Genomic DNA, 25,019 nt, shown 5'->3' with positions numbered 1-25,019 from the left:
AATTTTCATAATCAAAATGAAGACTAATTTTCATTTGAGTCTCCATTTTTCATTTTTAATTAGAAGATATTGGCATGCCTTTCAGTGAAATTTTATTTATTGTAATTCAAAAAAGAAAGGAAGAGAAATAAATAAATAAATAAATAAATAAATAAATAAATAAATAAATAAATAAATAAATAAATAAGGGTTGGAGAGATGGCTCAGTAGTTAAGAGTGCTTCTTCCCTTGCAGAGGACTGGAGTTTAGTTCCCAGCACCCACATGTGGTGGCTCATAACTGCCATTGACTCTAGCTTCAGGAGATCTAACATCCTCTTCTCATGTTTGTACACACATGAAAACACACACAGATATATAAATAAGAAAATAAATGTTTTTAAAGATAAAGAAGATACAGAAGTTGAACAACAACAAAAAAGATTTTGGAAGCCTAGTGCTTTGCCTTAGTAACAGGTAATAGAAGCTATCAAACGTTTCTTTCCTAAGACCAAGATTAAGAAGAATAAACAGTGGAATACTATTATTCTCATAATTCAGACCTTGTAAGTACAGCTCACAGACCTTATCTAGAGCGGCCTGAACCACAGCTTCACTTTCTGTGTCCAAAGCTGAGGTCGCCTCATCCAACAAAAGGATCTTGGGGTTGCGGACCAGGGCACGAGCGATGGCGATTCTCTGTTTCTGTCCCCCACTCAGCTGCGCCCCTCTCTCACCAACCAGGGTGTCAAATTTCTACAAATTTAAAAAAAAAAAAAAAAAAAAACCAGGAAAATGTAGTAAAGCAACAAACTACTTCAGTTCCCATTTCAAATTGGGATGTGATCATCACTGGAGCCTCGACAGCAATACAGTCCAGTTCTACCGCTTATAGATAGAGTGAGCGATGTAAAATCCACAGTAAACTGGATTCCTCCTCTAAGGAAGTTCTTCTGATTAACAGGAGTTTTCACATGGATGGCATCAGGCCAGAGCTCTGCTCTCTGAGCCTCGGGGTGACAGCGGACAGGCACAACTCACATGGGGCAGTTTCATGATGAAGTCATAGGCATTGGCTTCCTTGACAGCTTTCTCAATCTCATCCATGGTGACGTTTTCTCGGCCATAGCGAATGTTTTCAGCAATGGTGGTGGCAAACAACACAGGTTCCTGACTCACCACGCCAATGATTTCCCGCAGATACCTCACATTGATGGTCCTGATGTCCTGTCCGTCGATGCTGACCTGAAATAGAATGCGTGGTTTTCACTTTAGACTCACGGAGTCAGAATGATGGGCAGTGGTAACTGCTGCTGGTGCATGCCCACTCACCATGCCCTCTATGGGGTCGTACAGCCTCTGCAGCAGCTGGACAGTGGTGCTTTTCCCACAGCCACTGTTGCCAACCAGGGCCACCGTCTGTCCACTCTGCACCTTCAGGTTGAGGCCCTTCAAGATCTGCAAAATTGGTGAGATGCTAATGTCAGGGCAATTCCCAGACAGAGATGCATACAGAATCTGTATGCTGGCATTTCAGTTCAATAGTATGCTGATTTTACAAACAAGCCTTTCCCTACAACCTTTTAGAAACTTTTCATCTCATAGAAAATTGTCAGCGTACCTGAACTTCTTTTCGAGATGGGTAACTGAAATGAATGTTTTTGAATTCCAGATTTCCTTTAATGTTGTCTGGTTTGTGCCCGCTCGTTGAGAAGCTGTCAATACTGGGCTTCTACACAGAAGAAAATTATACGTATCACTAAGCGACAGTCATGGCTTTATGCAGAACTTTTTGATTAGCTAGAAAAAGTCCCAATGAAACTATCTCTAATGGAAAATCCTTTATTAGATGGGTAAACAGGCAGGTCAGACTCACATTATCAATTATATTGAAGATTTCATAGGCTGCTCCTCTTGCATTGGCAAAGGCTTCGATATTTGGAGATGCCTGTCCAATACTGAATGCCCCAATTAAAACTGAGAAGAAGACCTGGACAGTGTGAAGAAAAAACTGTGTTACCTTGTTTGTCACGACTCTCTCATATTTCCTCTTTAATCCCATACAACTAATTATATTTTTAAATGTCAAGGTCACCTACTAACACCAGGTGTTAAAAAAACTTAAAATCTCATCATTGTAAATTTCAAATATTTCACCACAAAAAATTTAAAGTAGAATAACTGAGATTAGCTTCATGTAATCATTCCACATTGTATACATATGTCAAAATATCACACTATATCCCTCAAAGGTCATGTATGTTTTCAACTGAAAAATATAAAAATTTACAAGGTGAAAACATCTCTAAACTTTGGGCAATCCCATCTAGCCTACAACACAGAATTGATCTTACCTTTCCAGTGAGGCAGTGACATACAAGCTCTATCTGAGTATTATAATAGAACATATTTCTATTTCTTCAATGACTAGTCATTTTTATTTAGCTTGTAGGGGCTGGGAAATGGAAACTAACACTAAAGTGCAAGTGAGAAGACTAAGGTCCAAATCCTGGATTGCTATTAACCAGCTGTGCATCTGCAAGACAGTCTCTCAGAATATTTAGTCTTCGGTTTCATGTGCAAAGACATATATGATTCTATTTTTTCTCTCTACAAGTTGTATCAGATGACATCGGCTATGGAGATATTTTGTAAGTTATAAAGCACACAACCAAGGGATGATTCTTTATGGAGTCATTCTCCCTCCCTATCACACCGTTCCCCAAGTTTTGGAGTTATTTTGATCAAAATGTTTGTCAGTAAGGACTTGGCACTATATACTTCTGTTGGAAGCTGATGAGAACTAATATCATCCATTTACTTCTAAATCTTTCAGGAATCCTGTTGTTCAATAATTTGCATGGAAGGGGCTTTGCTAAGTGAGTCTATATTCATTACTCTTTATAGCACTCACAAACAGGTCACATGATTCCTGTCACATATTTGGCACAATAGTGTTGAAGACTGCTCAAACCTTGAAGCTAGTATGTAGTGCAGCTGGATGTTGAACCTATTGGGTCTGATATTAAATCTTGCAGTCTCCATTCTGAATGGTTCTAGACTGTGAAGCAGCTTTAGACTCCATGAATATGAGATTGAAAGTACTTTATTCCTGGGGTTAGGACTGTGGCTCAGTGATACAAACATATGTTAGACAATCTTCAATAAAAATAAGATAAAATCAGCTCCTCTATATCAAAATTAAACAGCTCATATTTCATTACAATTTAGGCTTATCCTAACAAAAAACAAAACAAAAAACAATAAACTGTCTTTGTGAAATCTGTCCCTATCTAAATAGCTCCACATATACTAGATAAAGCACAGTTCAAACAACAATAACAATGAAAAAAAAAGGATTAATTATGAAATTCATATTACAAATCTGAATCCCAGGAAAGGAACCTATTTTAAGGACTCAAAGAATTATGGTTTGACATTAATTCTGTCTCCTTATAGTTAGTCTAAGGAAAAGAAACAGACTGAATCTTCTAACAAGATACACATTTAGCTTGGTTACAAATAATTTCAATGCCTTATAATAAAATAATGTCAAGAGTAAAGTATTTTGTACTTTGTCTAAGTTCTAAAATGCAGAAAATATTTATGACGGTGAATAATGATGGTCAGCTTGACAGGACCTAGAATCACCTAGAAGGTGCCAATCTGTTTGAAAGGAGAAAGCCTAAACAGAATGCCACTGATGACTCCCTGCTCAAAACCAACCTCCTAGTGGAGTGTTTCTCTATAACCAGCCGTAAAGGTGTACAGAGGTCAGTGTAGTGCAGCTGTGGCCCCAGGATGCCAACTACACTTTGAACTGGCAATAGAACTTAGTAGTGTCATCCACATGGCACTGGCTTTACAGGCATGAGAGATGCAAAAGTTTCTGAGGGGGTGTAGAGGCTGTAACAAGGTTTCAGAAAGTCTCCGAGAGAAAGCATTGTGTAGCAAGTTTGGATTCCTTGCGAGGGGGCCCTGAAAGACCTTATGTGAAACTTGAAGTGAAGCCTATCTTGAAATGGAGACCCCAAGATGTTGAAGATTCGAGGACTGTTAGATAGAGATGGCCCAAGAGGTGGGATATGTGTGCCATAGCGAACCAAGTTGGAAGGATGGGGCTACTCAAGTCTTTGGAGTCAAGATGATTTCATCAGAAGTCCCAGATGCCTCACATAGCAACGTGGGTTTTGGGAGTTTCTCTATTTGGTTTCAGTCATGTGATCTTTCCTTACTGTCTCCATATTTCCCCTTTGGAATATGAATGCTTATTATGGGGGCTCAATTAAAAGACTGCCTGAGTCTCAGAAGAGACTATATTTATACTTTTGGACAGATACTGTTGGATTAAAAAAGATCATTGAGACTTTTGGACTGAATGCTTTTTGTATTATGGGACAGCCATGAGCCTATAAAGACAAGAGAGGAAATGTTATGGCTTAAAAATTATATGTTTAGTTATCAAGTTGGCAAGGAGTAGAATTGTGATGGTTAATCTTGTCAACTTGATGGGATTAGAATTTCAACAGAGTTTGAGTGTAAATTCAACTGTATATTTTTCTACTTGTGAACAGTAAATTAGAAAATAAAAGTGGGTGGTGTGCACGCCTTTAATCCCAGCACTTGGGAGGCAGAACCAGGCAGATCTCCATGAGTTCAAGGCCAGCCTGGTCTACAAAGGGAGTTCCAGGACAGGCACCAAAACTACACTGAGAAACCCTGTCTCGAACCCACCCACCCCCCAAAAAAAAGAAGGGAGGAAGGAAAGAAAGAAAATAAAAGTGAAAGATTTAGTAGAAAAATTTGATACAAAGAAAAAATCTCATAAAATGAAAATCCATGCTTCAGAAGTTGATAAAGTTAATATTTAAGCTACACCAGGAGTTGTAATTCAAAACCCTACATTGTTATCTAGAACTCCAGATGGAAATGACAGTAATGTTAATACTTGGGCCATAGTAGAAATTGTACAACATATCTACAAAGAAAAGGATGCATTTAATTTCCTTTCAACTCCTTCACCTAATAATGTATGTCTCTAGTATCGAATACTCATTCAAAGTATATTTTTTCAACACCATTCAATTCCATTAGAACTTTTAATGATCCACTTCTCTTTTGGTTCATGTATAACTTACAGTGAGCACTTGTCCAATAGAATATTCTTTTGAGATGACCAAGGAAGTCCCATACCAGAATGCCAGAGCATATGATGCATAGATAAGAAGAAAAGCTGCACCCATGGAAATGTTGGATGTGATCGCTTTCTTTATCCCAAGTCTTTTAGCTTCTTCTAAGTTGTTATTGTACCTGGGAGAAAGGAGGAAATAATTATGTAGACTCGCAAACCTTATGGAAAGGTATTAGTGTAACATGACTGTTAGTGATCAGTTAGAATGTACTCAACCCTGTAGGATACATGTATTTTCTCCATGTATTGACACTATGATACGTTATTCCCATTTTATCTTCTTCTTGTAGAAAGTGATATTGAAGTGTGGAGAGAGTATTTTTCTGTGGGAGTCTTCTAAAAGTTCTCTTTCCTCTTTTTTTTTTTTTTTTTCTGAGACAGGGTTTCTCTGTGTAACCCTGGCTGTCCTGGAACTCACTCTGTATTAAGAGGCTGGCCTCAAACTCATGGAGATTTGTCTGCCTCCTGAGTGCTGGGGTTAAAAGAATTTCACTACGACTGTCCACCAGGCCCAAAAGTTCTGTTTATGTAACAGTGAAATCAGAGAATCAATATTTAGCTAGCTTCTAGAAGAGAAGACACAACAAAACAATTATTTTTCATTCAATGAATTTAAATTAATTAATTAATAAAAGAGATTTAATGTTAGAAAATCCTAAACACAAGAAGGTCATTTAATTCTCTACAATTTAGGGGAGCTTTCAGACAGTTTTCTTCCTATCTAGCTTCCTTCTGGGATCATTGGAATGACCAATCACAGGATAACACATGTCAGGGCACATTTAAAGCTATGAAATGCTATGCGATATTTTTACATTTAAATAAGCTATAGAAATTATCTTTCCCCCATAGCAGTTGTAAAACCAGTGACTTACTAAAAATACTTGGCTTTTCCACTAGCATCCTAACCTTTCCTACTTTGCACACACTGCTTATGCATCCTTTCTAGTATTTGTCAGGCCATGCATGCTATGGTCGGGGACAGGGTGCAGCATGGTAGAATACAACGTGCAGCAAAGGCAGAAAAGAGGCCTGTCAACAGCCTTGCAACTGATCCGACTCACGGCACAAGTCAGAGAGAATGCCTCGAGACAGTGTGTCTCATCCTTCCTAACACTGCAACCCTTTAATACAGTTCCTCATGTTGTGATGACCCCAACCATAAAATTATTTTCATTGCTACTGTTAAGAATCGTAATATAACATCTGATATGTAACTCCCAGAGGGCGACCTGGCGACCCACAGGTTGAGAACCACTGCCTTAAGCCCACTTCGAGCACTACAAGGAACAAGGGAACAAAAGCAGGAAGGCAGCAGCGCCACCATACAGAGCTGGTTTCTACTGACAGATACTCTTCCCTCCAGGTCTAACAACTTCACGCTTCTTCCCAAACTACAGTTCAAGTACTTTCAACCCTCAGAGAGTGGACAATTAAAGGAGAGTGTCCATAGCTTTACTTTATTTGAGAGCTAGACAGCGAGCCATTCTGCTCAAGAAATAAAGAATGATGGTCAGCTAATAAAAGCTAATGGGAATCAGAGTTAGAGAAAAGGACAGACCTTTACAAATACAGATTTAAAAAAGAAAATATTAGGGAACTAGGTAAGGTCATTTTTGAATCTTACTCTTTGTATCTTTTTTGTTGGTTTTTGAGAAAGGGTCTCACTCTTACTCCTAGGCTACCTGGAACTCAATGTTTTCCTGCCTTACCTCCCAAGGGCCAGGATTACAGGGTGTATGTCACCACACCCAACACTTTACGTTCTTTATTTGAACTCCTAACGAACCACAAGAGTCTTCATTGTCTTGTAGAAAGTACCTTACAATTTTTAAACTAAAAAAAAAAAACCCAACATATTTCTGCATAGAATTCCTATTGGGGAGGGGTCTTTGCTCCATTAAATACATAATTATATGACTACTATATACTATCAATTTTCTTTGAAAAACTCATTTAACTAGTAAGCACACCAAAAGTTCAAACCCTGGTTCTTGTCCTGGTGACTACATTTTTTAGCTAGTTACTTCACCAAGGCTATGATAACACAACACAATGGTTACATAAAAATCATATCTACTAAAGACTAATTCAGAGAGAATTTTATAGTGATGAAATATATATATACCCTCAAGTTAGCAGTTATAATCTTTGAGCAAAAAAATATTTTTAAGAAACATGTTTCAGTTGCGCGCAATGCACCCATTTCAAGTTAAAGCTGACCTATGATATATCTAATAATTGCTTTGAAATATTTTACATGACAACATTAAGAAACTTAAATACGTATTACCCACGCTCTATCATCTCCTTTATTTCTGTTCTTGCTTACCGAGGCTAATGTTGAAGCCATTTCACTGATAGGATATTGTCCTACGCAGCCAGAAGAAATATTGGCAAAGGAAAAATCAACAAGCAAAAAAAAATCTGTTTAGATACCAGATACATACAGATACCAGATAGGTGCAAATACCAGACAAATATAGATAAGTGAAAATAAAGGGATAGAAGAGAAAATAAATAAGTAAGACTGTATTTTCATAGGTCTTTTTAATGACTAGTTTTTAAATGAACATGTCATTGATATGAAGCAAGATATAAAAATCATCCATTCATTAAAGGATATAGTAGGGAAATGATAATTAAAAATGAGTGTGTAATTAACAAAACAGTGTCCTAGAAAATGTTCTCAATTATTATGAAGAAAATTTTAATTATTTGCATAATTGTGCAAGTAGCAGTTTTAGGTAGGCAAATAGAAATCAATACCAACAGAGAAAGATTTATAAGACACAAGTGAGAAAAAACATGCATACAAATTTTGGGTGTGGGAGCATTCTTTGACAGGGTCTTACTATACAGGCTCAGGCTGACCTGGAACTCAGGGTCTTCCCACCTCAATTCCCCCAATGCTAAGGTGATAGGCACAGGTCAACAAGAACATACTTTTTGAGAACAACAGTGTCCTATTTGAATTAAATGCATTCACAGTTATGGTTAAATCTCTATTACAAGAAAGATAAATTCCTCATGCAGCAGCTATTTTGAAGAGAAAGTCAAAGACTGATGTTGAAAGCATGTAAGAGAGAACTAGAAAGAAAATGGAAAGATTATATTTTGTTTAATAATACCAGGATGGCTCTGTTGCTGCCAAACTTATCAACCTGAGTGTGATCCATGCAACACCATGGTGGAAGGAGAGAACCAGCTCCTGCAAGTTGTCCTGTGACTATGGTGTGCACCCATGTATATACACATGCACACGCCAACACACTCTGACATATGTACCCCATAGTAAATAAATAGAAAAATGTAATTTAAAATCTTTACAAAATCTTGTCAATTCTAATTCCAGCTCCGGAATCTAGTAACTTCCCACCCCCTTTGTGTCCCTACCTCTAGATCAGGTTACCATAATCCCTTTACTTGGATCATGGCATCAGCCTTCCCACTGTTCTCTGTGATCCCACCCTTTGATGCTCTCATCTACTCAGCAGCCCCCTTCAGACAGAGAAACAGATGTATAAACCCTATGGATGGCTACTCCTCAGTTTCACACCTTCAAGACTAGCCCATACCCTTGAAATAAAATCTCATCTCTTCTCTATAGCCCCTAGATCCTGGCCACACCCCAATCTCCCTCCACTGACATGAGCTCCAGGCTCACACACCTGGTAGTATATCTCAAAATACACCAAAGCTTTTGCCACCTCAGAGACGTTAATAGACTATCCTTCCTGCCCATCCAATCTGTATCCCTGCTTTTGAAGACCTTTCTCACCTCAGGTCTTACCTAGATAAAATATCCTTCAACAAGAATTCTCTGACCACCTTAGCATATTTGTTTGATCTTTCTGGAACATTTAAAAACTATGAATTAATGTTCCTCTCAAGTGTAAACCTTTGACTCTTTACTCTTTGTCTACAAACCATATACCCTCTAACTAAATGGCATGTAGGATGACAGAATTAATATTTCTACCAATTTTAAAAAGAAACTCAAACCTCTCAAGTTCTTTCTTTTGTCCTCCAAAAGCAATCACAGTTCTGATGGCCGCTAAGACTTCTTCAGCAACTGCTCCAGCTTTTGCATATGCCTGAAGTTCTTTATCAGTAAATGAAGACAATATCTGTTTAAAAATGAAACCAGATTATTAACATATTAACAGTTATAAATAAACAAATGCTGGTTGAATATTAATACATGTGAAGAATTAAACATCCTTCAGTTGTCTTTGGCCATGATATTCTATTAGTGTGTATGCATGTATGTATGTATACATATATATATATATACACACATACATATACATATATACATATATTTTTTTTCACTATGTAAGACATCTCAAGTTCATTTTTCTTCAATGAAGATGTATAACAAATTAGATGAACTACAAAATCTCCCACTGAGTATTTCATGGATCCTCATCAAAACAATAATTAGAGCTTTGAGAGATGTTAAATTTCAGAAAGGAAAACATATGCCACAATATAATCATAAGCCATTATAGAAAATGGGCTTTATGGCCAGGACATATGTGTGATACCTTAGTTCAGAAGCATTAGGGTGGGAGGCTAGAAGAATGCAGGGGACCAAGCCCCAGTTTCCTTTACTGGTGATCCCCGGAGAAACAGCACATTCATCTACCAGGAACAGTTTTTTGTTTCAAAAATCAATGTTCTTTGATCTGTCTGACTTCTGAGCATTTGTAAGAAACATTCGCCTGGCGGTGCTGGCGCACGCCTTTAATCCCAGCACTTGGGAGGCAGAGGCAGGCGGATCTCTGTGAGTTCGAGGCCAGCCTGGTCTACAGAGCGGGATCCAGGAAAGGCACAAAGCTACACAGAGAAAACCCTGTCTCGAAAAATAAAAAAGAAAAGAAAAGAAACATTCCTAGTTCCCTCAGACACATAAGATTTCATTTACTCTTCTCAGTTATAAAGGGAAATCCGTTTTCCTAGCTTATATAGAAGGAAATGGAAACTTGACAGGGTAAGTGATTAGGTAGTAAGTGGAATATCCAGGATTCAAGTCTGAGTCCATGTGGTCAAAGCCTGAATTAACAACAACAGGAGTGATCTCTGAAACATTTGAACTATTACAACAGCTGACTCAATTGGTATGGGAAAAGGACCAAACTTACCATTTGGACAAGGGATTACAAAGTGGCCAACCATGTAAGTAAACACTATGCACATATACTTCACAAAATTCTGATTTAACAGCATTACATCCTTACAATGTGAAATCACAGTCATGTGTTCTCATTATTTAAGTAAGGGGAATTTATTCCTTTTTGTCATTAAAAAAAATCAAAGCTCTTTATTTTAATAGCGCATATCTTCCTTTCTTATGTGTGAAAGCAAAAGGAGCAACCACAGTCATAGGAATGAGGTGAAGAAGGGAAATGGATATTTATCAATAATATCTATATGTAGACACTATCCTGAAGGTATCTGTCATCATTGATGCCTGAAACAAATCCCACTGATTATCCAGACCTCAAAAACTTCTCAAAGCCATCCTCTTAGGGATGCCCCATACTGATGAATCTTTCAAAGTTCTGGGTCTGAGCGAGGCTGCTCAGCACCGTCCCTGAGTGAGCAGGTTTGCAGAATCCAGGGGCTCACATGACATGCTTTAAGATGCTTCTGCATTTTTCTTCACTCCCTGTGGTGCTCACAATGGAGGCAGCCAACAACAGCTATTTTGATTTATTAATCTACTGAAAATATTTATGAAATCAACAAATATTTCCACCTATGCCATTCCTTAATTATATGGAGCCATAAACATGAAAAAAAAATCTATATTAAATTTTTTCCTCATAAGAGATCATGTCTGTCAAAAGAAGAAAAAATTTTCTCAAGGAACCCCACAAGAGAGGAGGCAGAAAGAGTGTAAGAGCTAGAGGGGATGGAGGACACCAGGAGAACAGCCCTCTGAATCAGCATGATCACAGCTGATATGAACTCACAGAGACTGAAGCAGCATGCACAGGGCTGGCATGGGTCTGGGTCTGCACCAGGTCCTCTGCATATGTATTATGGTTTCCAGCTTAGTGCTTTTATGGGATTACTGAGTGTCTGAACAAGTGGTTTCTGGTTTTTGTGTATTCTCTCAGACACTTCTCCTTCTGTTTATCTGCTCTGCCCAATTCCAATGTGTTAGATTTTATCTTATATTTTATTATTATCCCTTAGAAGCCTGTTTGTTTCCTAATGACAGTCAGAAAAGATTCAGATGAGAGAGGAGGTGGGTAGGAACTGGGAAGAGTAGAGGGAGGGGAAAGTGTAATCAAGATATATTACGTGAGAAAAGAATCTATTTTCAATAATAGAAAATGAAAAAAAAGAAGAAGAAAATTTCTAATCTTTTCTCAGGGTTATAAAAAGTCAGCTTCAATTAATTTCCAATATTAAAGGATTGAAAAGTTAAAAGCTGTTCAATATAGGTAATTTTATATTCAAATTAATATATTCAGAAACAATATTTTAAACTATTACAGGTGCTCTGACCACATTTGAATCCAGTCTTTCTGTTTCTCAACCTAGGTAGGCCTTTGTTTTATTGTTTTACAAATACCTCATGCTCTTTAAAGATTCTGAGATACTTATGGGATCACATGTCAAAACAATACATTGACATTACATATGTCCCTATCCAGTGTTCCCCAAAAGTAACATTTTGAAAATTACAGGAATACCATCACAACTAGGAATTTAACACTGATATGCTCCAACAATAATTCAAAATTATTCACATTTACCTTCTAGGAAATGTTGTGACCTATAGTCATCACACTCAAGATACAGAGCCTTCAAGCGACTTTCATGGTCCCCACCCCTCTGTCCACAGCCCCTCCTCTCCCCAACATCTCTAATCTATGGTGTCTGCTAATCTGTTGTCACCTTTACATCATTTTAAGAATGTTGTATAAGACCATGTGTGGTGGCACATGCCTTAAATCCCAGCACTCAGGAGGCAGAGGCAGACAAATCTCTGAGTTTGAGGCCAGCCTGGTCTACAAAGAGAGTTCTAGGATATCCAGGGCTACAAGGAGAAACCCTGTCTCAAAAAAACCAAACCAAACCAAACAAAACAAAACAAAGCCAGGCAATGGTGGCACATGCCTTAAATCCCAGCACTCAGGAGGCAGAGGCAGGTGGATCTCTGTGAGTTCAAGGCCAGCCTGGTCTCCAAAGCAAGTTCCAGGACAGGCTCCAAAGCTACATAAAGAAACTGTCTCAAAAAACAAACAAACAAGCAACAATAACAAAAAGAATGACCTATAAATGCAGTCAAATAGTATGCTACTTTTGGGGCTGGGCATTAAGTCACCTGACATGTTTATCTGGAAACCTATACAGCTTGCTGTGTGTATTAGCAATATGTTGGGAAGTACTGCACAGTAGACATGTACTGTTCATCTAATTCATCTGTTGAAGGAGATCTGGATTTTTTCCAGACAGAGTTATTATGAATATAGTTGCTATAAACTACAGTGTATAGGTTTTTATGTCAGTAGCATTTTCTTTCCTTGTAGGCAAATGCTCGGGAGTGCGGTTGCTAAGTCAATAACTGCAAGTTTGGTTTCTTAAGAAACAGTTAAGGGGATGAGGGAAGGCTCCATGATTAAGAGCATGTACTGCTCTTTCAGAAGACCCAAGTTAGATTCCTAGCATCTACATCAGGCAGCTCACAACCACCTATAAGTCTAGCTCCAAAGACTTTTACATCTTTTCTAGCCTCTACTGGTAGTAGACATACACATGGTCTATTTACATTGTGGTGGTTGGCTGAACATGGCCCCCATAGGCCCATAGGGAGCAGCACTATTAGGAGTATAAGCCTGTTGGAGTAGGTGTGGCCTTCTTGGGGATGGGCTTTGAGGGTTCAAATGCTCAAGCCAGTCCCAATGTCTCTCTCTTCCTGTTGCCTGCCAATCCAGAAAGAACTCTCGGCTCCTTGTCCTCCACCATGCCTCCCTGTGTGCCGCCATGTTTCCTACCATGGCCGTAACAGACTAAACTTCTGAACCCATAAGCCAGCCCCAATTAAATGTTTGCCTTTAAAAGAGTTGCCGTGGTCATGGTGTCTCTTCATGGCAATAGGACATTAACTAAGGCATGCACACATGCAGGTAAAGCACTCACACACATGCATTTTCTAAAGTCTTTAAACAATGGCAGACTGTCTTTCAAAGTTGCTGTACCACCAGTAATCTTGGAATGATCCAGTTTCTCTGTACTCTTTCTGGCATTTGGTGTTTCATATTTTTGTTTCAGCCACTCTGGGAAATGTTCAATGATACTTCATTGTGGTTTAATGATGCTAACTATTTTCCATCTGGTACCCCTTTCTCCTCTCTCTCTCTCTCTCTCTCTCTCTCTCTCTCTATATATATATATATATATATATATAGATATATATAGATATATATAGATATATAGATATATAGATATATGTGTATACATATATATAATATGTATATAGAGAGCATAATATATACATTGTGCATACACACACACACACAATCTCAGAGGCTTGGGCACAGGGGTGTAGCTTAGTGGTAAAGCACTTGCATAGCATGTGTTAATCCCTGTATTCAGTCCTAAGCATCAGGGAGCACCATTAACTGGATAATACTTGCACGGGTCTATTCTTGGTTTCCTATGCTCTGTGATCTGTATGTCTAATCTTGCATTGATTTTAGTAATGACAGAAATCTGCAATATCAGGTGGACTTCTTTCTTCAACTTTGTCTTCTTCAAAGTCATTTTTTCTGTTTTAGTGCCCATGAATTTACTTGTAACTTTTTATGATACACTCACTTGCATATGACTACAAAAATCCTTAATGGAATTTATAGAAATTGCCAACTTACAGGTGGCTTTAAAAAGAACTAATAACTTTTTTACATTTATGTCAGTAGTATTTTCTTTCCTTGTAGGCAAATGCTCGGGAGAACATGTCTCTTGCTCAGTCATCCTTGATTTCCCATCAACACAATAATTTTCAGTACACAGATCCTTTTGTTTGTTTGTTTTGTTTTTTGAGATAGGGTTTCTGTGTGTAGAGGCCCTAGACCCTAGCTGTCCTGGAACCAGGCTGGCCTCAAACTCCCAGAGATCTGTCTGCCTCTGCCTCCTGAGTGCTGGGATGAAAGGCGTGCGCCGCCGCCGCCGCCGCCGCCGCTGCCGCCACCACCACCACCACCACTGCTTAGCTCAGTATGCAGATCTTACATTTTCAGGTGGTTACCTAAGTTTTACACTGAATGATTGTGAAAGGCATTATTTCAGCATCAGTTTCTACACTTTTATCACTATCTGCAAAACATGCAGTCCATCTGGCATTCTGTGACCTTTCTACAGTTATCACATAGATTACTTTGTAGACTCCTTGAATTTTTATTGACTATTATGTAATCCATAGTTTTATTGCTTCTTCATCAATCAATATGCCTTTTTATTTTTCTTGCCTTACTGCAGCAGCTAGAATTCCAGTGCGTCAATGAAAAAGAAGTCAGCATAGATTGCCATGTCTTGTTCCCAATCTGATGACGAAGATACCTTTTTACTATTCGGGTATCTGTGGGGGTTGTGGGAATGGCCTCTACAGAGCTGAAGGGACATTCTTCTATTCTTACCTTCTGTGAGTTAGCATCAGTGAGGACTAGATACTGTCAGATGATATGATCATGTATTTTCTATAGTATAGAGTATCACAGATTACATGGGTCTTCAAGTGCCATGTCATTATTACATAGCTGAAATAAATCTCACTTGGTCATAATATAGCATTCTTTTTATATATTGCTAGGTTTAGCTTACTGTCAGTCAAGTTCCCCAAAACAGTTTTTTCTTTTCTTTTCTGGTTTATAAAAAACATCCTTATGCCTTTAGACTTTATGTTATGATAACTCTTGGTTATGATGTACCTTATCGTGGATTTCTTTTATTTTATCCTGCTTGGGATCAGATTAATCTCTTAAATCTGATCATTGTGTCTGTCAGCCACTGGGCTGCCGTTCATCCTAATGCTCTATTCTCGTCTTCTTTTGAGACTCACAGTGATGATATCAATATTTGGTTATTGCCTCACATGACCCCGAGGTTTTCCTCACTTTCTGTCTTTCAGATTCACTGATTCTGAATATTCTATATTCTACTCTGTAATTTCCATGTGCATAGACTGAACCCATTATACAGCATGACTCTTTTTACTGTTATCTCTTTCAGTTCTCTGATGTCATTGTTTTCTTTTTAAAATTTCCTATTTTTTTAAGCTGATGAATGTTTGCAATTGCCTCAAAGGCATTTAAACCAATGAAGCATTTTTATGGTAGTTATTTTTAAATCATAGTCTGATAATTCTGATATCTTATTTACCTCAGTGTGTGGATCAGTTTGTGTGTGTGTGTGTGTGTGTGTGTGTGTGTGTGTGTGTGTGATGGAGTGTTTGTGTGCATTTCCTGGTTGAGGGCATGACAGGGGCCCTTTTATCACATTCTGGACATTTTATCTATATTAAGGAACCAGGGCACATATCCTTTTTAATTATAGTCAAAACCCAAGATTAAGAAATATGCAGAAAATCATATCAAAAGAATATTAAGGAGCAGAGTTTAAAATAAAAGTCTCAACAGATAGCCAAGGGCTCCCTTTATTAAATAAATAGTATCAGGAGCAATGTAAGATTAGTTATTAAAAAATTAAGTTATGGTCTGTTTTCCCAACTTAGAGTAGATATCAATATATTTTAGTTTTTCATTAAGTTCTGTTGTAAAGAACTTGCACCTAATTTGTTCAATGATCTACTAAAGAGAAAAATCAATTAAGACAAAGGAGCTTTGCCAGCTTTCAGCTAACTGATAATCATCAGGAACACCATTTTGATTACATTCCCGAGCAGCTAATTAACAGTGTTTAGGACTTCAGTTACTCTGTCTGCTAAAGGAGCTAATGTCTATATATACTTCAGCTGTAGCTGGTGGACATAGATGATGCCTAATAAAGGAGCATTACTGTTTGCCATAACAAAACAGCACCTCTTAGACAAGGAATTGATCCAAAAACGTTTACCAGTTACAGCCTGATTTATTATGTGTTAGCCCTCATTTTGGTTGGACTTTCATTTCTTATAATTTTTATTACATGTAATCTCACAAAATCTAAATACTAGGCCAATCTTTCCACCAGACAGCTATACTTACATCAAATGATTTTATAAAATGAATTACATGCTGACTCAGACACAGAAAATGAATCACAAAATTGTCCAAGGCATGTGGATGGAGTGAAGAGAACTTCTGTGTCTTCAAAGACAGAAAGAGGTAACAAGAGGCTACAGATTTACATGTGTCCATGGCTGGATAGTGTTTCCATAAACTTTTTATTGCAATGGATTTAAATATATATTTTACACATATATGTGTATATGTATACAGAACCATTTGCACCTATGACAAAATGGTAAAATTAATTTATAGAATAAACAAATCTATATACATACCAAACATTAGAACAGAAAATTGAATGAGGCATTTGGTGTTCACTGAATTTGTTTCTGTAAGAAAATGCCACTGTCATATTTAGTAATTTTGGTGGTTTGGATAAGAATGACCCTCATGAGCTTATATATTTGAATTATTGGTACCCAGTTGGTGGAACTGTTTGGGAAAGATTAGGAGGTGTGTTCTTGTTGGAGGAGGTATATCGCTGGGTGTAGATTTTGAGGTTTAAATAGCTAATGCCATTCCCAATTAGCTCTCCATGCCCCAGTCTGCCTTGTGCTTACAGATAAAGATGTAACTATCAGCTGCTGCTCCAGTGACATGCCTGCCTGTCTGCTGCCATGTACTCTGCTATGACGGTGATGGACTAATCCTCTGAAACTGTAAGAAAGCCCCCAACTCTTCATTATATAAGTTTCTTTGGTCATGAGTTTCTTCACCACAATAGAAAAGAAACTAAGGTTGATGTTTACAGATCTTGTGGACTCACATCTTTTCCCGTGGGAAAGAGTTTAAGATCTGGACTCACAGGCTTCACCTACCTTTGCCCATATACCAGCTGACAGTCCAAGAACAGGGCTGATGGCCAAAATCACAAGGGTTAGCTTCCAGCCACGAGTAAATCCTATTATAAAACCACCAAAAAATGTTGCTATTGACTGAAAGAACATTCCAATTTTGTCGCCAATTCCTTCATTAATTTTGGAGACATCACTAAAAGAAGAAAGAGATTGTGTTACAAGTAATGTCAGAACTAAAAATGCAGAATTTTTCTACTGAGACTAGTTTTTGTTGTTGTTGTTGTTGTTGAGAGGGGGTAAATTTATTTGTGCCTAGGTTCTTTGTATACACCTGGTCCTTTTGGGGAGCACTGATGGAGGAAGGCTGTCAGTTTCCACTAGGAGGTTTGTCAATACAGTATTTGTGGCCCATGTGGCCTCAGAATACAGACAATGGATGTTTAAGACAATTCACTGTGACATTTCAAACTGCTCAGAGATGTGCGCATATGGTGCTGTTCTCTATGAACATAAATCTTTGAGTTCTTTGTGTCTTCTGTGAAGCTGAGATAGACAGACAAGAGCTCCTTCCTTCTTTCCAGTGTTTTCCAAGGACACCAAGGAGCCCTGGCAGGATGGCAGTCAGAGGCTGGATGGACAGGACACCAAGGAGCCCTGGCAGGATGGCAGTCAGAGGCTGGATGGACAGGACACCAAGGAGCCCTGGCAGGATGGCAGACAGAGGCTGGATGGACAGGACACCAAGGAGCCCTGGCAGGATGGCAGTCAGAGGCTGGATGGACAGGACACCAAGGAGCCCTGGCAGGATGGCAGACAGAGGCTGGATGGACAGGACACCAAGGAGCCCTGGCAGGATGGCAGTCAGAGGCTGGATGGACAGGACACCAAGGAGCCCTGGCAGGATGGCAGTCAGAGGCTGGATGGACAGGCCATACTGTTGCTCACTGCACATCACGGCTGTGCTCACTTTCTGCGTGTTTCTTGACTCTGCCAGTCAAGAAGGAGCTCCACCCCCATTCCTGCCAGGGCACTGTGAACAAGAAGCCGTGTAAGACACAGGTACTGCTCACAAGGGCGCTACTCTGCTCAGGGATGCACCGACATTCCTAATGAGGCTGGTGGCATCTACTCCACTGAACTAAGAACAAGACCATATCTGACTTCAGCTAAAACTAGGTACTCACTCTGTGAGCCGGGTGTTGAGCTCCCCAACGTCGTGCACGTCAAACCAGCCTATCTCCTGATTCATTATAGCATGAAAAAACTTCTGTCTAATTTTGTGTATTTGTCTTCCAGCTGCCATGCACCAAAATGAAACCTGGATGTAGGCAACTATGAGCACGCCAGCACCAATGCCCGTGTAATAGTAGGCGTACCTGAAAAACAAGAACACTGTACATGCTGTTTTCTAATCAGTCCTGCTCTTTGAACACAACTGAGTCTTACTCCTTCAGCTATCTGGGTATCCCAACATCCTTAACAAACAAGAAGGGGTTGTGAGGGGCAGAGCTGTAACTGTCAGCATCCGCCTGTGTGTCTGCACTAATATAGAGGAACCACTAACAGTGGTTGATGCACGGGGCAAATCCCAGTTCTTCACTGAACTACCTAGTAAACTCAGGCTGGCTGCTTAACAATCCAAGCTTCAATTATGTATTATGGAGATCAGAGAAGTAGTACAATATGTCTGAAATGTGCCCAGGATAAAATATTATCCATGCTAGGAAAATATACTACCACCAAACCACTCCTCTTTCAAGGCAAATATTCTAAAATGAACCAAAGGATACCATTTGGTGTATTTTTAAATGCTCTTGACTTGCTATCTTTGAATAAAATGCTTATGCCAAGCACTAGATTTAAAAGCAGACACAAAACACACAGCTAGCCTTTTACGTTATGTCCACAATTTCAAGAGCAATCAATCAGAATGTTGCTAAGCAAATCATCCTTCAAGCTGCATCTGATAGACTATACTTATTAAAGAAGATGTCATGGGAACATTAAATTTTAGTTAATTGGATAACTATATAATTAATTACTGTCCAAATAATAATGCAAGAAAGAGTTCAAAGAAAGTTTCATTTAACAAATAGAACTTATACATGATGAAATACTGATGTATTTTACTGTAATACATTTTATCCAATTAAAATAATAGTTTCCCCTGTATTAAAAATATTCCTCATCATAGTAATATTTATAAGTATTTTATTTTCATCTTTCAAAATGTTGTTGTATCTCTACTTCTTCACAACTATTAGAGAAATCATAGTAAAGTACAGGACCATTATCATCTGATTCACCAACACATACCTTTGTACATCTATTACAAGCTAGTCCACAGACTAAATGTCAATATACATAAATCATTAACAAAATAAAAAGTCTGCCCGTGCCATGGAAGGCCAGAGTGACTATATTTTTTCTGGGATATTGTATTTTCCTGTTTAGAATTAGATGTGGGGTTTAAAGAATTTCTGCTGGCTTATCTTACTTACCATTATATCAGGACTGGAAACAGCCAGGAAACAAGCTACTCACTAGGGAACTATTGAAAATAATGACTGTGAATTCAAATATATCTAAAAGGCTCTCCATTCCTTTAATTGCCGTGCATATGATATTTTATCTTTGGAGCTGCATACATGAGTCTAATTGAGGCTCAATAATAACTTAGTACATTTTATGATAGAAACACTTTGCTTAAAAAAATCTATAATAGATCTTCCAGGAAAACTAATAATGATAGTCTCAAAACTTCTAATTATATTATTATAATGTGCACTATGTTACTATAACTACAAGCAGAAAAGTGTAATAAGATAACAATAAGGATAATGTGTAATTACGTGGTCATTTCTTCCTCCAGGTTGCCAGTCATGTTTGAAGTGTATTCAGCTGGAACAACACAAAACAGACATAAACACTTTATGTTTCTTTGGTTTCTTTTCTTATGGTAAAGCTCAACATACATAAATAAATATTTTTATGTGTATTATTTTTCAGGTCTTTCAAGTATATATGTACACACATGCAGAAATATATGCACACAGTTTCTTTTAAAATTGAATCTCGGGCTGGAGAGATGGCTCAGGAGTTAAGAGCACCGACTGCTCTTCCAGAGGTCCTGAGTTCAATTCCCAGCACCCACATGGTGGCTCACAACCATCTGTAATGAGATCTGGCGCCCTCTTCTGTATACATAATAAATAAATAAATCTTTAAAAAAAATTGAATCTCAATGTCAGTTGAGGTTTTTGTTCTGTGACACTTTACTGTTACAAGCTATGATGCACTACACAGTGATATAATATGTAGATATTTATGGCAAATATTTTATAGGAGAAATTACCACAGTTAAGACTGTAGATGAAGACTTCAAACCTTACAATCACTGCAAAAAAAGGCTACCGTATGTTAAAGACTCATAAAGACGGTTTGACAGGCGTGGAAAATAAATAAAAACCACTGTTGGCACACTAAGAGAATGTATTGAAAGTCTGGAGAACATATGGAGAGGGAGTGGGGTATGAGAATGTTTTGTGTGGATGCACAGAGCAGGATATACAGTTAGAAACATAGTCTGAACTAAGCAACTATGGGGCATGAAACAGACTAGCAGACATTCAACAGTTTTGAAGTAAATGGATATAATCACAAGTGTGACCTAGAAAGGTTTAGCATTCAGAGATGTATAATTTTAAGAATAAAATTTAAGAGGCTTCAGCATTTACAAGAACATAGGGAAAGAAGGTCTGAAGGGATGAGAAAAGGGAGGAAGCACAAGACGCGAAGGAGAAGAGTCTGCAGGACCTTCCAGTGGACAGAATATAAGTAGAGAATAAAAATAACATTGATCAAGCCCATAACCACCTGAAAAACGCTAGTTTCAGTAGGAAAGCTCAAAGAGGGGGTCTGGGAAAATTAAGGGAGATTATGAAATCAGTGTTGAACATTTTCTTCTGTGGCAGCTGTGCTATTAAATGGAAGACGTCCAGGAAGTGTCTACAGTGTGCCTGCCCAGTTCTGGAGGGAGCTCAGACATAAATACTCAGGAATCATATACTAGAGAACACAGGTAAATTTGGGAAAGAAAAATGCCATGTCTTCTTAGCTATAAAAACAAGATGTCACTCATAGAAAACAGCAGGCCACGCCTAGACACTCGGGGAACTGAAAGGGTCTGACAGAGAATGAAGGAGCAACTCAAGCTGGGGAGGCAGCAGAGTCAGGCAGAGTCAGGCAGAGGCAGGCAGAGGCAGGCAGAGGCAGGCAGAGGCAGGGGCCTCTCCTGTGCATGCTTAGGAGTTTTCAAATAGAAGAAAATATTTTTTGTGTGCATCCACACAAAACATTCCCATACCCCACTCCCTCTCCATATGTTCTCCAGACTTTCAATACATTCTCTTAGTGTGCCAACGGTGGTTTTTGTTTATTTTCCATGCCTGTCAATCCATCTTTATGAGTCTTTAACATACGGTAGCCTTTTTTTGCAGTGATTGTAAGGTTTGAAGTCTTCATCTACAGTCTTAATTGAGGTAATTTCTCCTATAAAATATTTGCCATAAATATTTTTCAAATAGAAGAAAAGATAATGAATCATTTGGTGAGGATTTTCCACAAAATCAATCTTGGAAAAATCTCTTGTTGTGGATTTTCTATCTTCTTTAGCTAGCCAGGAAATGTTTCTAGGTAATTTGTTAAAAATGTCTATCGCAGCCAAGTCAAGACAAAATTCTCTAACAAAACACGTTTTTTCCCTCTGTGTGATTCTAGGTTGAATACTCCACATCTAAATTCTCCTTATCTAAAATGCTTGGGACTAGAAGTATTTCTGATTTCAGAATTTCTCAGTATGGAATACTTTCACATCCGTTACTAACATAACACCACTAAACTAAACATCTTAAATCCCAAACGAGGCCAGATGTTCAAAGACTGTCAGACTCTGGGACAGTTTTTGAGATGGTCAGTCTGTGTTATTACTTTAATTTTATCAGGAACCAAAAGAATTTACACATATGCTCTTTGGCTATTGTGACTTCTGAGTCTTGAGTCATTTTTATACGACTTGAAAAGAATAAAATTTCAAGGTTGAAATTGGCTCCTTCTCACATCCACAATCATACTATATCTAGTACCAAGGACTATTGCCCAAAACAACAGCAACAATGAAGAATACTTGGGTAGTATCTAAAGTTGATTTTATTTTGGGGTGAGAAAAGCCAGGGATTCTCTAGATTACGAAGGTTCTACCAGCCATTAACTTAGCGAGGACAGTAAGGCTAAAGTTCTCTTGTTTTTAATGAAGTACTTAGACCTTTGACTGCTGTCCTGTCCTGGATGCTGGAGCCTCACCCTCCTGACTTCCACCACTGTTACTCTCCTTCCTGCCTCAGTTCTCCTTCACTGGTTCTTTGTGCATTCCCTCTCTCCTATGTACCAGTGTTTCCCAGAATTCCATGAGCCTTGCCAAGGTGAGCTTAGCCACTGCTATAGTGTCTGTCATTCCAAAATCATGATTAATGTTCTGGGTCTCCATTGTAATTTTTTTTTTTTTTTGTGTGTGTGTGTGTGTGTGTGTGTGTGTGTGTGTGTGTGTGTTTTATTGTTTGATAATTCCATGCATGGAGATAACATGCTTTTATCACATCTGTTCCATCTCCTCCTCTCAATTCCTTCCCTATTCCTCCACTCTTCCCTCCTAACTTCATGTGTTTCACTAAAACCCACTGAGTCTACTCCGTGATTCCTCTATGAGCATGGATGTCAGACCACCTCCTGGAGCAGAAGTTGCCTCCCATGGCTCGAATTCCTAATGAAAATCAACTGTCCTGACCCAGAAGCTATCAGTTGGGTACAGCTCCTCAGCTAGGGGTGGGACTTCCTGAGCACCTTCCTATCATGTTGGGGTGCTTGAGCATGAAGTCACAGCTGTGCTGTCCTTGACTGTAACAAACACGTCCTAACTGATCTTTCTACTCAGATCACATCATTCATGTTGTCACAACATCTCACCTTTGGAAATAACAATATAATCCATTTCATTTCTAATCTTCCGTGATAATTTGCACTTCAAAAAAATAAAATCTGTGACATTTACCTATATTTACCCCTTTGCAATCTTTCCATAGTATACACAACAGAAGAATCCTCTTGAAATTTTAAACATGATTTTATAGATTTTTTTAACCTCATGTCTTTCTTCTTAATTCTTGCAGCTATGGAACTATGCAATCACTGTTCCAGTAGAGAGCTGCCATCATATAAATAAATAAATAAATAAATAAATAAATAAATAAATAAATAAATAAATAAATAAATAAATAACAGGATTATCTAGGTATCTTCCGGACTTTTGTGTACCCTAACCCTCTTCCTTTAAGGATTGGGGAGAAAAATGACCAAAACCAAATACTGTTTAAATTCATGGGACCAAGCTCCCCTTTTTAAGACTCAGAAATATTTTCTGCATGCCTTAAAGAAGAGATATAGTGAGAACTGGTGACAGTCCAGACACTGGAGAGTCCAGGAAAGAGAAGCCAGTGTCTGGCTCCCTACACAGACCCCAGAGTGAGACCCCAGAAGAGAAACAGATTGCATAGTACATTGAGAAGACATCCGCGGGACCTGGGGAAATTCAGAGGGAGCTGAATGATTCCAGTGCTCCCAGGAGAGGGGAACAAAAAGCTTGAGTCAGCTCCTGCGTAGATAGTGCCAACATCATTTGGCCCTCTCACCTGAGGTTATGTTGTGGGGCTAGAGTGTATCTCAGTGGTAGAGATTGTCCATGCCTGAAGCCTTGGTTCACTCCCCAACACCAGTCTAGTAAACGCATATACGTTGGTCTCTCAGGCAGCAGCCAGTGGAAGGTAAGAGCGAAGACATCTAAGCTGCCCTAAGCAACTGTCACTTGAGATATAGAGGGACTCAGAATTTAAATTGTGTTGGATAAAATAAAAGGGGTTTTTTTTTGTACCCTTGGGTTCTGAAATATCACATTCACTACATAAATTTCTAGCCTGCACTCACAGTACTTCATCATTCCTACCTGGCAGAGCTTTCTCTAATTCCACAGAGCCCACTTCTGAGCACGCTGAGGAATTTGCTGTTCTCTAAGTAGTCATCTAACTTTTCTTCAGCACTTTTTTTTTTTTTTTTTTTTTTTGGTTTTTTTCGAGACAGGGTTTCTCTGTGTAGCTTTGCGCCTTTCCTGGAGCTCACTTGGTAGCCCAGGCTGGCCTCGAACTCACAGCGATCCGCCTGGCTCTGCCTCCCGAGTGCTGGGATTAAAGGCGTGCGCCACCACCGCCCGGCTTTCTTCAGCACTTTTTAAATTTTCTTTATTCTTTACTATATTTTCCCTCCAGGAAAACACCCCTCCTTCACAAATAAGCCAAAAAGTGACCGCTTCTCAAATGGCTTTGCCTTGGCATAGTGCCTCACCTTGTCACAGAATTCCATACCAATTGACACATGATTAAAATTGCTAAGTCAATGTAGAATGGAAGTATGACTGCTTGTATCTGTCCCCTCTCATTCCCCTGGGTGTAAACTGAGGAGAACTGGGCTGCATTTTCTCTTTGTATCCCCATGCTCAGCTAGTTGAGTCGCTAGAACCCAGCCTGTTCCAAAGAGTGACAAGTAGTCTCCTAAAGCCACCACCCATGCCAGACAATTTGTCAATAGTCTGTTCCAGAATTCTTCTACTTGCAATGTTAAGTGTCACATAAGAGTAAACATAAAAATAGTTTACTGGATTCTATGAGGTGAGGATGGCCTTCTATAAAATCAAGTAAGACCC

At 38.7% G+C, this 25,019-nt stretch overlaps 2 protein-coding genes across 3 annotated transcripts in view; both read right to left on the bottom strand.

Moving 5' to 3' along the window:
* Window positions 1–25,019, bottom strand: part of LOC107402875 (ATP-dependent translocase ABCB1) — a 144,654-nt gene that overhangs the window by 28,984 nt on the left and 90,651 nt on the right. For both annotated transcript variants that reach the window (XM_076566297.1, XM_076566296.1), the window contains exons 5-14: window positions 20,065–20,113; window positions 18,397–18,588; window positions 17,234–17,405; window positions 9,175–9,299; window positions 5,117–5,288; window positions 1,855–1,968; window positions 1,600–1,710; window positions 1,311–1,436; window positions 1,020–1,223; window positions 564–734 (exon numbers count right to left, since the gene is read on the bottom strand). In XM_076566297.1, the coding sequence (XP_076422412.1) occupies window positions 564–734; window positions 1,020–1,223; window positions 1,311–1,436; window positions 1,600–1,710; window positions 1,855–1,968; window positions 5,117–5,288; window positions 9,175–9,299; window positions 17,234–17,405; window positions 18,397–18,588; window positions 20,065–20,113 (1,436 nt within the window). The remainder of the gene's footprint in view (window positions 1–563; window positions 735–1,019; window positions 1,224–1,310; window positions 1,437–1,599; window positions 1,711–1,854; window positions 1,969–5,116; window positions 5,289–9,174; window positions 9,300–17,233; window positions 17,406–18,396; window positions 18,589–20,064; window positions 20,114–25,019) is intronic.
* The window catches only part of LOC102911743 (multidrug resistance protein 2), a 259,280-nt gene that overhangs the window by 143,615 nt on the left and 90,646 nt on the right, over window positions 1–25,019 (bottom strand). The window lies entirely within an intron of this gene.

The sequence above is a fragment of the Peromyscus maniculatus genome, chromosome 3, assembly GCF_049852395.1.
Source record: "Peromyscus maniculatus bairdii isolate BWxNUB_F1_BW_parent chromosome 3, HU_Pman_BW_mat_3.1, whole genome shotgun sequence".
Classification (NCBI taxonomy): Eukaryota; Metazoa; Chordata; class Mammalia; order Rodentia; family Cricetidae; genus Peromyscus; species Peromyscus maniculatus.
This window is presented reverse-complemented; position numbering and strand designations above follow the sequence as displayed.